Source organism: Cygnus atratus, chromosome 1 (assembly GCF_013377495.2).
Source record: "Cygnus atratus isolate AKBS03 ecotype Queensland, Australia chromosome 1, CAtr_DNAZoo_HiC_assembly, whole genome shotgun sequence".
NCBI lineage: Eukaryota > Metazoa > Chordata > Aves > Anseriformes > Anatidae > Cygnus > Cygnus atratus.
The window spans coordinates 194704962-194719488 of record NC_066362.1 but is presented as its reverse complement, the minus strand read 5'-3'; the positions used below and the strand labels follow the sequence as shown (position 1 = coordinate 194719488).

The following is a 14527-nucleotide window of genomic DNA, read 5'->3' as shown; positions in this document are numbered from 1 at the left end:
CTAATTCAGATTTGCAGCATCTCAGCTCAGGTTAGCTGAGCCAATACAGGTTCATGGCCTTGAGAACTGTGCTCAAAAGCTGTGAAGCTGTGTTTAAAAGATTAGCATTAAATATTGATCATGGCAACTTCACACTCTTCCTAACACAATGTTGGAAATGATTTTCTCAATGCTTTGGAGAGGGTTTGATCTCCTGGTAGAGAAGTCTAGATATCTTGCCGTGTCACAGTTATATATTAGCACCTTCTTTCAACAGGGTCCCAGTCCAAGTGATGTTAGTTAATCTAAGTGTCCTGGTTTGGGCTGGGATTGAGTTTTGTTTGTTTGTTTGTTTGTTTGCTTGTTTGTTTCATAGAGGCTTGTATGGTGCTGTGTGTTTGGATTTTGGAGGAAAATATTGGTGATAACACACTGATATTTTAGTTGCTGCACAGCAGTGCTCACACAGACCAAGGACTGTTCAGCTCCTGGTACTGCCCTGCCAGCGAGGTACCTGGGGGTGCACAGGGAGCTGGGAGGGGACACAGCCAGGAGCTGACCCAGAGTGGCCAAAGGGATGTCCCATGCCATATGATGTTATGTTTAGCAATAACAGCTGGGGGCAGTTGGCCGGGGAAGCTGCCATTGCTCTGGGACAGGCTGGGCATCAGTCAGCTGGTGGTGAGAAATCGTGTTGTGCATCACTTGCTGTTTCTTTGCTTTGCTCTGTTTTATTTTTCTTTCTGTTTTATGCAACTGTCTTTATCTCAGTGCACAAGTTATCACACTTCTACCTTTTTCAATTCTCTCCCCATCTGACTGGTGGGGCAGTGAGAGAGAGCCTGTGGGTTCTTAGCTGGTTCTTAGTTAGTTAATTAACCAAAGGGGTTAAACCACAACAGTAAGTCAAAATTAACAATCCTTATGTTCAAACAAGGCCCATGTGGCAGTTACTGAAAGCAAAAAGCTGTGATTCTTACAGTCTTAAATAATAGAAATAAACTGTTGTACATATTTTTGTAGGCTGTGCACCAGTGCATCCACACACACACGCAAAAAAAAAAAAAAAGGAACACTCATGCTCCAAGGATTTAATGGGCATTGAATCTCTGGGTCTGCTGGTTATTTTTCAAAATCATGCATTTGTGTAACATTATAAATTCTGTATAACACTTAAAAAGCCTTTAACTTCACTGAGTTCCTTTACTAGCCTCCTTTACTATACTGCCTGACAGGATGTGACACTGACTCCTTCTACATACACAGCATGAATTACAATCAGCATAGAGCAAAAAGAAGTTCCCAGAAATTTAAATGTTCCATTCATGAAACAATTACACATTTCCTCATGTTATTGTTCTGATTAATGAAGATGCCAGTCTTCCTGTTCAAGGAACAGGAGAAAATCCTTTGGCTGAACTTCATAATTCTGTGTCTGTCAGAATAGGTATCACTCTACTCACCTTAAACTCTTTTTCAATATTGGCTAGCACAGCCAGTTCATTACTGAGCTCTAAGGCAGTCATTACAGGGTCTTCACTGGATAAAGACAGATAAGCAGGGCTGGCCAGACCTTTGTAGGCATTGATTCTGGACCGAGAATGGCTGAAAGAGTCATGCTTTTGTTTCTGATTGCATTCACTGCACTTACAGAAATAGTCATGTGGCCTATCGATCCGAGCCCCTTTTCTCAAAAGAGTGTGGACGATCTCATATTCGTGGCAGTGAGCAGCCAGGATGATTGGTGTAACATCATGGGAAAAACGTGTTCCATCTTCATCGTATGCATAGAAGTCATCGTGCTGGAGCTCCGACTGGCTTGGACTTAATGCAAGCCTCTTGCCTTCGGCAAATGCGGGATGGTTTAGGATGGCTTCCACTATCCGAACGTAACCTTTGCTAATAGCCAAAAGCAAGGCATCCCCAACCCGAGACAGGTTCTCCTTCTTCAGTAGAAGTTCTGTGATCTCCAGGTGCTCATTGGCAACTGCTAGCTGCAAGGCATTCTGCCCCATATAGTCCACACAATTCACATTGAGTGAGGGGCATTCTTCCAGCATTTTGCGAATCACCGGGATATTTCCATATTCTGCTGCATCCAAAAAGCGCTCCTCCTCAAGAGAAAGACTTGTTGAGCGGTCATTAAACATATACGCTGGCCCTCGACTGGCCTGCCTCCTCCCCTTCTCCCGGAGAATGGTTTGTCGTCGTAGCGCTAGTCTATTCTCATTGCCTCTGCTGGGTGGAAATAAAGAAAATATTAATTCTGCTTTATGCAAGGGCATGTCCATTTTAAATAATATTTAATAAAAACATTTTTCATCATTTATCTGCAGCATATTTTTATGCAGTATGAAGACCAGAAATCCTGACTTTGGTGCATTTGTAACCACTGTCACTACACAGATCTGGAATCCATAGTGAGCTACACTTTCTTTCAACAAGAGAAAGCCCTAGTCAATCGTCATTTAAGAGCACATTTCTTTTTTTATTTCTTCCTCCACATCTGTTGCATAACCTTCAGTTAAGTTGGACTGTGCTTTTTATTACACAGGTAGAGTAACAGTTTTAAAGGCAAGGTTCTTTTCCAGGTTTACACAGAAACCATCCTCTGTTTCTCTCGTACTTTTCTATCTACACAAACTTATCTTCTCGGCATTGTCTCATATCCCATGCTTCCCTCCAATATGCATAGTCACTTCATGAAAAGAGCGCTTCTTATTTCAATCTAGAAAAGAAGATAGCATTATAATAACATTTGTACATGCTAAGATTTCACTTTTTGGTTAGAAGAATATTTTCACCAGAAAGCATTCAGCTAAGTTTGTGAATTGCTTCAAGAAAAGCAAAATTACATTCTGCTGGATGAATGTACTACTTTATGACATCTTTGCTTGCCCTAGAGGGGATATTTTGAGGACCTTCACTGTAACAGCTCAGTAGCAAAAAAGAATATCAGATCTCAAGTTCATTGTTTAAATGCATATATTTTAAATACAGAGATGACCTGGAGAACAGTGATGAAAGGTAATGTGCAATGACTTCCTCAGTTCAGACACTGATGGTATCAACAGCACACTGTAGAGAAAATTGCCTTTGTCTGTTCAGCTGGTAGGAGGAGTCCCAGTGAACACAGGTGTCCCTAGGTGGCCCTTCAGAAAGCCACCAGTCCCCTGGAATGCCATTTCACCCCAAGCTCTTTTCTTGGTCTACTTTAGTGCTAGGTCACAGCTCAGAGTGAAGCTAAGTTGTGGTGTGAAAGGGGTCAGCAGCCATGGAATGAGGGATTGCACAACACAGCAGGACACATGAACATGGAAATTTTCCAAAGTGCCACCTGCCTCAGAAAAGCAGGCAGGCAGGCTTCAATTGTTTTTATTATTTTATTGCCATCACTACATCAGCAGTACTACTGATAATAGTACTACTGTCTAGCCTACATTTTGAGCCTGATTTCTCCTCTTTGCCCTGATGATGTTTTTATGATATCTAGAATTGGCTGCTCAGTCATAAATTGAATCTCTACACAACAAAAGTGTACCTGCTACATCGTATGACATCTCTTCGTCCACATCTCCACAATCCTTTTCATTATTACAGTGCATAACCTTGATATTCTCCTATTAATTCATCCACTTAGTGGCTTGCCTTAAAATCCTGCCAATTCTTGCCTAATGACAGCTCTGAAATGTGAACCATCCTTTTGTTTCTACCACTGAATCCCTCACCCCTCACTTAACTTGTCTTACTCATTAACTATTTAATTATTAAAACATAAAATGAACAATTTCAAAACTAAGCTTGCTGAGGAATGTTGAATTACCTGCTGTGTTTTTTCAGGGCAAAATATGATACACTCTTTTTAACAAGAAGAAAATCTAATTCATGACACTCTCAGAACTGAGATCCTGATCCTCAACAGAAATTCAATTGCAAATCATTTTCTCTCCTGAAATTACTGTTAAACTACACAATATTCACTACAACTTCATCTTTTTCCTTTTTGAATGGTAGCTTAATGACTCTTTACATATGTGAGCTCACAGACACTTCAGTATTTTCAATATTTCCAAAAAATAATAACCGCAAGCAACATTTTATTTATTAAATACATACCAATGAATATGAATTTGAGTATTTAAATGACAGAGTAAAAAAAAAAAATCAATCACTTGAATCTGTGACTCAAAACTTCTTCACAAAAAGTAAAATTATAAAATATCTTCTAATAATAATCTTCTAGATTGTTTATATTTGACCTTGCTATACATTTCCTTCCTGCCTTTTACATTCTCTGTTCCAGAGATATAGTCCTTCCCATCATTGGAAATGCTTTGAATTGTCATTATCTTAAATCCAATAGAGCAATTTCTTTTGCAAGATAATTAGAGGTATGGAATCAAGAGTAACTCAAAATTGACAATTATAACATTGTTCAATATGCAGACAGTACTGATAATGTACTACAATCGCAAGTTTATAGCCTTTCTTGAGTATATGTCATGATATGGAATAGCGTTAGACCCCATCCTCTTCTACTCCTTGAGATCTCTGTTAAGGACTGTCTCAGTTCCTTTGGTTCAAAGCATACATGAGAGCATGGATATATACTCTGATGTCTTATAGGTGAATTGCTGGTTGAAAAAAATCCATTCATATTTCCAGATATCTTGTAAATATGTATATATTTGTATGTGTTGAAAAGTCCACCTTTGAAGAGGTTTCACAGAAAACATGAAAACTAAAATAATGATAACGTAACTGGCATTGTTGACAATATTGGTGCTAAAAACAGAAATTCACTAAAGAGAGGACAGTTTTTTGACATACCTGCAAGTGTTTTAGTGGAAATGTGTGTGCTAAATTGAATGCAGGACATAACTGGTAGAAAAGAAACATCTAAGCAGAGAAACTAGGTGCTCAAAATAACAAAATGAAAGTTTTATTATTGAAATTAAACATACTTCTTTTCAGTATTTGTTACAGATTCATAGAACTCTGACTGAAATACAACACACGTTATAGAGCACTTTAGTTATACCTTACATAAGTTTGATTTTCCAGACCAATTAACAAATTTAAAGTAAAAATTCTCTAATATCTTGATCAGTCCTGAAACCATGCAGTTTTTTAACCCCTTTCTTATTTCTTTACTCTGCTCAGTAAAAGCCATTGTAGGTGTTTTCTCAGTGCAAGTTTTGCCTGACTCAACAGGCAGCAGGAGCAGGCAGTAAGTAACAAGTGTCTACAGTGTACTGATCTTTAATCTATTTCTTGTGTTTAGCTGTCCTGGTTTCAGGTAGGACAGAGTTAATTTTCCTCCTAGTAGCTGGCAGGGTGTTATGTTTTGGATTAGGATGAGAAGAGCGCTGATAACATGCTGATGTTTTAATTGTTGTAGAGCAATGCTTACACCAAGCCAAGGACTTTTCAGCTTCTCGCTCTGTCCTGCTAGCGAGCAGGCTGGGGGTGCAGCAGGAGCTGGGAGGGGACAGACCCAGGACAGCTGACCCAAACTGGCCAAAGGGGTATTCCATACCATCTGACGTCATGCTGAACAATATATAGGGGTGGCTAGCCGGGGTGGGGGGCCGGCTGCTCGGGGATAGGCTGGGCATCGGTCAACGGGTGGTGAGCAATTGCATTGTGCATCACTTATTTTGTACACATTATTACTATTATTATTATTATTATTATTGTTATTAATTTTCCTGTCTTAATAAACTGTCTTTATCTCAACTCACAGGCTTCACTTTCCCATTTCTCTCCCCCATCCCGGAGAGGGAGGGGGGAGAGTGAGCGAACGGCTGTGTGGTGTTTGGCTGCCAGCTGGGCTAAACCACAACATTAGCAAAGGAAAGATTTTGAGAGATTTTATTTAATGACAATATATGTCAGCATATCAACTACTACGAGTGATGACCATCTTCTAAGTACAATCACTGCAACACCTCTCACCTTAGAATTTGCCAGAGGACTCACATTCTCTGATGTAAATCTTAATTTACATCAATTCATTCTAAAGACCCAAACCACACTCTTTTAAGAAATATTTGCTGTTTTGCTCCAACTGGTATCACAGTATCTTCCTCAAACCTTACTCCATCCATTTTTCTCCCATTCTTTCCATATGTGCAGCAAGTGTGTACATGAATACTCCTCCTGCTAATATCTACTATCCAAAAAGACATGATGCCTCTCCTGTATATCAAGGGAAGTGTTCACAAAGACTAAGATCAATTTAATAAGTTTAAACACTTCAGCTTCTATAATCGATAAAGGTAAATAGACACCATTACACAAGGATTCAGAGCACGAATTTCACCTCTTCATAGATGATGTACTGAGTATAGCATAGTTATCACCATTCATATAACATATGTTATGTTTATGTTAGCCTAAGACAAATAGCCTAAATTCACTGCATCTGCTCAAGTCATGATAATACATCTCCTCTGCTTATCCTTATCCTTCTGATTCTATCTTTTGGCAGAAACATTGAGAGAATAAATGTACACACAGTGAGGGCGTTAGGAAAGTTAAAGTTCAGCTGGAGTTAAAAGTAGCAAAGGATGATTGAGGAGCAGCAAAAACAGCTTCTAAGAATAAATAGCAGCACAAAGAGGGCTAAAGAATTCATGTGGACCCACTGTTCAATAGGCTGGTAGAGCTAGTGACAAAGGACATCATAGGTCAGACAGGTACTCAATGCTTTCTCTGCTTCAGTTTTTACCAGGAAAGTCTGTGCCTAGACCTCGAAAGTGCACAAGCCAAGCAGCATTATCTACATTCAGCGATGTAGATATACATCAATCCTGAAACCTTGCATCCAGGGGACAGAGGGAGCTGACAGATGTCATAGCAAAGCTGCTCTCTATCATCTCTCAAAGTGCATAGCGACTAGAGGAATTTTTATTCATAGGAAACAAGTTTGCCCACTTTTTTACCTCCCCATTGGCTTTTCAATTTTGGATAAGCTAACCACTGAATTGCAATAGCAGAAAAATCTGAAAACATATAAGCCATCTTATTGAGCAGCATTCTGGCAAACTGAATCTAGATACTTAGTCTTGAATTACTTCTTTCTTCTTGATCTGTGCAGCATCATTTACTGCTAAACATTATTTAAATAATTTACACTTACATTATTTGAATAGACAATAAATTCAGCCCATAATAAAATATCATAATTTTTAAAATTCCTTCAAAAATAGAGGTATATTCAGTGTAAATTACTGCATCTTATATCACTGATTTAAAATGCATATTTTCACCTGCCTTGCAAAAATAATCCATTATTAAATGATGTTGCTAGCTTTTGATCCTTATAAAGTCAAAGGAAACAACCCCTTGAGTTACAGGATTGGCCAATTTTTTTACTGACAGGCTAACTGAACTTCAGTTAACTGTCAAAAATCTACAGTTCATTAAACACTTTCATTTTTTAAATAATTGAAACTGATTATGTTTCAATTCCAGCAACACATTCGGTATGATTTATCAAAACAAAGAGTAATCATTGCTAGTAAAGAACACTTAGAATCAGCTTGTTTGTCCAGCATCATTTCCTCTTTCCTTGCCTGAATTTATAAGAAAATCACTGCTTAAATGGGAAGTTAAATACATACATTCCCTAGACAGTAGCTCATCTTCTGGAGCAGAACTTATTACAGACTGAAATAGAATATTTTTGTATTGTTCGCTGTAGCACATCTCTGATGTGCTCTAGAATTTCAGTGTTATCCATTTTCAATAGCTTTTCCCTGCATCAATATATTTTATATGTATGAAGTAAATTTCCTGTTTTGCCCATTTGCAATTGCAATTAATTAAAGTTAAGGCTCTGTAATTAAAACTGGTTCTTGTAGCACAAGACTCTAAATATATTTAATCGTAACAGACGAAGCAAGTTATTATTCTTTATTATTTCTGTTTAATTAGATACACACAGTAAAAATTAATTCAGGAGTTTGTTAAGAAAGGTATAAGATACTTGGTTGCCTCCAAAAGCAGGGAGAAGAACTTGCTGATTGAGAAGAGGATGTTCAGTCTTATGCTCTGATGTTCTTAAATTTATTTCACCATTACTAGGGTCTTTTCATTCAAATTTTATCAAGAAGTTACCTACGTTAGCACCTATTGGCACAGACTCTGGCCACATAATTCATGAAGCAACATGAAATATCAGCCTTTACAAGATACTGAATGACTGTTAGTTGAAACAGATAATTAATGCACTTTTGGGGGAATGTAGTCTAAAGGACAGTACTAACTTATGTCTGAGAGCCAGCAAGACCAAGCCTGGAATACCTGCATCATTTTGGGTACCATATTACAGGAAGGAGTCCTATAAAATAAGAAATGAAACACAAGAGAGCAGAGTCACACAGCCTTCACTGTATTTTCCACTTAAAGCAAAACAGAGTTGACTTTGTGAATTATAAAGGGTCATATTCAACTCATCTTACGTCTACTATAGGAACAGTAGGATTCTTTTATAGATTAATGTTGATTTACTCTCTAGATAAAGAAGAGACAATTCTACTGTCTACCTTTAGTATTTATTTTAGGATAACATAAATATTCATGCGGAATACCTGTACTTTTCAATTATTCAAAAAGGATCCTAGCTGATTAGATGAGATTAAGGCCTCCTTTAATGGATATAACTTAGCAGGAATGTGGACCACCAAAGAATCATGGAGTCAAGTCCATACACAGAAAGCCACGAAGCACAGAAACCATCTCAAAAAATTCCCATGAATATATCAAGTTCTGTCTTAAAGGAAATTGCTGTTTTGCTGGGGTTTTATTTTCTCTCACTAATCCCACTTAAAAACTAATCCTGAATTTGATTGTTCTTGCAGTTAGAAACATTCATCTAATTTTCAGTCTAAATGTAATAATGGCCAATTTATATCTATTTGGTTTTGTTTGGAAACCAGAATTGTCTTTCAAATTAAGTAGCATTTTCCCCTGACAATGTTTACTTGCAAAACACAAATACAAAGCAATCATACACACTCTCAACCTTCATTTTGCTGAGCTAAATCAAGCTAATCTCATTTCCTGCTACTTCCATGCATTAAACCTGCCACAGAATAAAACCCCACTCAATGACACGTTCCTAAACCATACAGTAATCCCACATCAATGTTTGCAGTAAAATGATTAGCAACCATTTTGTGTTAAAATGTGCATCTTTGGCTATCTCACTGGTGCACTTACATCCAAGACATCATATGGGCTTTAATGACTCTTCTGGAGGACAGAGGTAAGTCTCCTGCCTTTGCTGACTTTCCTTAATCAGCTTTCAGGAAGTGAGAGTTTAATTTACGAACTGAAAGAACTGTGTTGAAAGATCCTATTTCAAACCACAACTCTTTTCAAGGACACTGACTTTCCCTATGAAGAGCTGTTGAGCTGGGAAAGTCTGGGGGTGGGAAACAATTGTGAGCATCTCCAGCATCATAATCCAAAGTAAAAAGCATTTTAGGAGAGTCTGTAATAGCGGCTAAAGGCTGAATGAGCTTGGGTGGTGATAGCACAGCCTCCTCCTCTTTTTCATTTAATCATGTAAAAGGCTTTATTATATTCAAAAATTTGAAGACCTTAACTACATACTGTGTAAGAGTACTCTGTTAACTCATTTTAACTTGGGCTTTGGCTTAACTTCAAAATTTTATTACCTCTGGAGTAAGATTATACAGCTTCTTAGGAAATCAGAACATATAAACTTACTAAATCCAATTATGTCTCTGCCTTCATGACCATGCTTTAGTGAGAGAGATTACACTGAAGCTATTAACTTAAGTAAATTCATGCACAAACAGACACAATGATCATAGTTCTCATGAAGAGGAAATAAATGTGTAATGCAAATCTATGGGCTGGAAGCATGGCTAAGGAAAAAAAGAGGGTAGCGACTGCCAAAAGCATCCTAAATAAAAATATTATAGTCATAAATACTCTCAGAGCAAAGGGAATGGAAGAAGTACAGTATGTGGCCACATTGGCTTAATTACAAGTTACTCAATGTCCTAAATTCAAGAATTATGAAAATTGGCCAATTACTAAGCATGAGAATTTTATCCACTCCTTGTTGAAACTCAAGTAACTGGCTGAAACAATGTCAAAAACATAGTAATCATCTCTGAATCACCTCTCTGGGTGAGCTTCTAGAAAACCTGAAAGAGCCACAGGCCTCTTTTTTTTTTTTTTTAATCAACAACAAAGATAAAAGGTGATGTAAATGAAATCAATCATTTTCAGATTTTCATAAAATGTTACTGAACTTCCAATAATTAGTAATTAGCTACAAGATCAGATACAAGTAGCACCAAATAAGGCCATCAACAGCAAACACCGAAGAATAAATCATCTTGAACCAGGCAGGACCCTTGTATATGCTGCAGGTCTTTAGACTTTCATTGCTGTCACACATAACATTCTAAATGCAAACTAAAAAAAGAGGCTGAATGAAACCCTGAAGAGGGAGCACAACTCCTTGGAAAACTGTAGTTATCAATCCAAGGTTATAAAGACAAGTTGCTCAGAAAATCTGACTTAGATGTGGTATTATTTAGTATTTTTCAATAAATTTCCTGGATGATAGAGTAGAAACTCCATGTTTTACATTTTCACAGGAACTTAGTCTGGGAGGAATCAAAAACAGAAGGAAAGCAATGCCAGGATTTTGAATGGGCCTGACAAGAAGTGGTCTAAAATAAAAAACAGTATAGACCAACTGGAATTAGTCTAGAAGATGACAACAGAATCGATCAAAAGCCTGGAAGATGTGAAATAAAGTATGAGAAGGTTTTGTTTGATCTTGAGAAGACTGAAAGAATTTAGATAGTGTTCAGATTATGGTGTAAGGGGGGAATAATTTATCTCTATTTAGGTTTGGAATTGGTAGGCACCCTGCACCTCTGAAGACCCTAAAACTTGTTGATGAGAAGGTATTTAGAGAAGAGAGAATTACTTGGATGTTCTACTCTTCTACTTTCCCTTATTATACATATGAATATATAAAATATGTAAATATAAACATATCTGGTATATAACAATATATAATATGCAGTTCATAATGCACATATAAAAATATATTTATATAATATGTATATAATATTAAATATTATATACTTAGTCCAGAGATAGGATGTGAGCTGAGACAGACATGTTGTCTGAAACTGTATTTTATGCCATGCTACAGGACAGAGAGTGATAGGCTGTAGAAAGGAATATTAGGTTAAAATTTTAAAAGTAAAGACAGCTACTGGCTGGAAACAAACATTTGTACAAATCTTGAGTTTTCAGTCACCAGAGATCTTGAAGAACAGCTAAGATAAAGCCCTGGTAGGAATGGCTATGGGACAGCTGACCTTGCTTGGTGAAGAGGAATTGGATAAGATGTCCAGTTTCCATGTCTCTCCTAGCCATGTTGTCCACTTGCCCTGCAAGTCATTAACAGGGACATACTTGTTTTATGAGGGAAGACAAACCCCTCAGAACATGTTATTCAGTAGCCATGCACCTTCTGCAATTCTCTATTCTGCTTTACTATGTTGTGCAAATGCTTTTGTACAGAAGCAGTTAAAAATGATTTGCATTTTAGAAAGTATTTCCTTGTCCATGGCTTGGTGAAAAGTTCCAATCTGTTGATGCGAAACTGGAAGGGTAATGGTCTGACTAATGTTTTCTTCAGGGAATAGCAGAAGATTTTCCTCTCTCCCCTGAAAAATAGTTCAGTGGCAATTCAATGTCTGATGTAGAGAGAGCACACAACACAGAGCAAACAGCCATTTCCCAGGCTCCGCATTTAATTTGTCATTCTTCCTGCTTCTCGCTGGCTCTTTCACTACAGAAATAAGAAAGTTGGATTATTATTGATCAAGAAGATGCCCACCACTGAAAAGGGAATTACAAGGAAATAGAAAACTTTAGGGAAATTATTAAGAAAATAGCGTCTGCAGAAAAATGGTCCAAGGAGGAAAGGCAATCTGGAAAACTCTAATTGAATCTGCTTAAAGATTTGTCAGGAACAACAAGTACAAGGTTAGAGAACTCTGCTTGCTGGTAGCTTTCAAATGAAGAAAGGGGATGTTAATTCCTTCCTAAGAAAAGGAGAGAAGCAAGTGCTTTACCAGCCTCGAACTCATTATATACAATACTTATACAATACCATATACTTGCAAGGCAAAGAAAACAGCAGATTAAACACTGTAAGATGGTAAGGCAGGACAGATGACACTAAGAAATGAGTTGAGACTGCTTAGGATAGTGTGACAAAAGAGAGCTTATTATTTTTATCTTCCTTTTATTTGAGGATTAGTGTAATTTTAAGCTTCAGATGACTACCATGGAACTGCTTTTTGTAGGACTGAAGATCCTGTTGTACCTGAGTACATATGTAATTTCATGCTGGCTGCCGAAAACTTTTAACGGTAAGCCTGGACATTAAATATAAGCTTTGAAGTCTAATTTTAGGGTCACCACTGAAAACCTGAATTGTACTTGATGTTCTTGCTCAGAATAACATCTGTCTACAAAACTTGATCTGTATTTATGCATATCTGCTAAAACATTTTTTCTCAACTGTAAGAAAATGCTGAATGCATTCACCCTTTGAAATACACTTTAATTAAAGTGTAATTGTCCAGTTTCACTGCAATACTCTGAGGATGCTTAAAGCCAGAAAGTGCATTTTTTTTCCTGTTTCTTGCAGAGGGTATGTGCCCACCAGAGGGAACTCCTTACTAAGCCTGGCACTTGGTAACATCAGTCTCCAACTTTCTTGGCTTCTTGAAACAATTTCACAGCTCCAAGTTCTGTATGTTTTCCTGGAAATGTCTTTAGGGGCCTCACCACATAATTTTCTTACATCCTCTGCTTCTCTGGAGGTGTACAGTCCAAAATTTATCAGTTTCAGCAATACTATACAATAGCAAAACAGCAATCAAAAAGTCTTAATTATTCAAATTAAAGCTAGGATTTTAGCTACATGAATGGAAAAAAAGATTAAAAGCAAGTTAAATACATAGGGAAAAAAAAAGACTTTAAAGTAAATTTCATAACTGGCTACATTGCTAACTGATTTGGGTTTCTTCTATGAGACACCTAAGGTATATCATTGACTATGTTGCCATGCTTTTTATACCTCACTATAAGCATATCTTGAGGGCTATGTAAATTGTGTATCTATTCCTACAGCCTTATGTATAGCTATCTTCAGATTAAATAAGTAATTCTGTGATTCTGGAGGTATTTATATGCCTTTGGAGTTGAGCCTTAAACAATTTTTATAGGCCTATTTGAGCTTGTATGCTTTGCAAAATTAAATGTCCTGTGTCTTGTTTACTCCTCAGTTAGCCAGGCAGTGTCTGACTTCGTCACTGTGGTTGATGGTTGTTTCTGCAGTTTCCTCTATAAGCACTGAAAACTATTTCTCCTTTGGGAAATTCGGTCTTCTGGTCAAGTGCTCGCTGTCCAGTTCAAATTGTGCCTTTTCCAAAGCTACTAATAGCGTACAGTGTATAGGTTTTGCAAGCTGTCTGCTCTGCTATCTGTGGTGAGTTATCAGCTTTCATTACTCACCTCATTCTGAGTAGACTATCAGTAGCTGCTATCACGGAAGACTATTCTAGATTCACAATTGCTAGATGGATTGCTGCCTCAAGCAAGCTTCTCTGTGATAATAAGTTAGCAATCTAAAAATTCAAGGTCTGACATTGCCTGAGATGGTAATTTAGGATCCATTTGTTTACCTAGGTTTGAGACCACTGAACGGGTTTATCTAGTTCATATCAGGTCCAACACTGACATTCCCCAGACTCTCCTAATGTCATTTTTTCCTATTAATATTCTTTTGTTATTACTATCATAATATTATTCTTGATGAATTGTAGACTTCTGCACTAAAATCACTTTTGCTAGTGGGTCATATTGTTGTGCTTCTTTTTTTTTTTTTTTTAAGTGAAGCTTCAGCATTGTCCAGCTAGAACTTTCAGAATCACTAAAATGGCTATAATGCAAACACAGCTGGCTGCCCATGACAAACATGCCTCTATAAACAAAACATTATCACATTAGTAATGATGTAGCAGACATCAACAAGATATCCCTTGTTATTCTATTACAGTTCTTTTGGAGGTTCAAATAAAAGCAAAAACCACTTCTTGTGTAGACCTCTGGAATGTTATGCTACTGCTTAGTATGTGCCTTAGTGCTGTGTCCCACTGGTTATAAATAAAAGCACTTAAAATAGAGGATGGATACTTGTACCAATGCTAAAACTGAATACAAACAAAGCAATCTGCTATGATATACAACCAACTTGATCTTGGTACTCCCCTGGTGGAAACTCTAAGATTGTTAAAGAGACATTGACTTTCAAAGTATAAATTACAGACAAGGTTCTGTGTTTCATCTCTCCACACCAAATCTGGTTAACAAAAGTTGTTGATCTCATGGAGACAAATACAGATGGTTTTTTGTTTGTTTGTTTCAAAAGGGTTAAAATTGACTTCTGTTCAGTTTAACAGGTTCA

The 14527-nt window shown here is 37.2% G+C and overlaps 1 protein-coding gene across 4 annotated transcripts in view; it reads right to left on the bottom strand.

Moving 5' to 3' along the window:
* TRPC6 (transient receptor potential cation channel subfamily C member 6) overlaps positions 1–14527 on the bottom strand; it is a 95739-nt gene that overhangs the window by 35800 nt on the left and 45412 nt on the right. For 2 of the 4 annotated variants that reach the window (XM_035542463.1, XM_035542465.2), the window contains one exon: positions 1443–2217. In XM_035542463.1, coding sequence (XP_035398356.1) covers positions 1443–2217 — 775 coding nt within the window. Of the gene's footprint in view, positions 1–1442; positions 2218–2605; positions 2708–14527 lie in introns of all 4 variants that reach the window. The other 2 variants (XM_035542464.2, XM_050710310.1) reach the window with 2 other exon arrangements.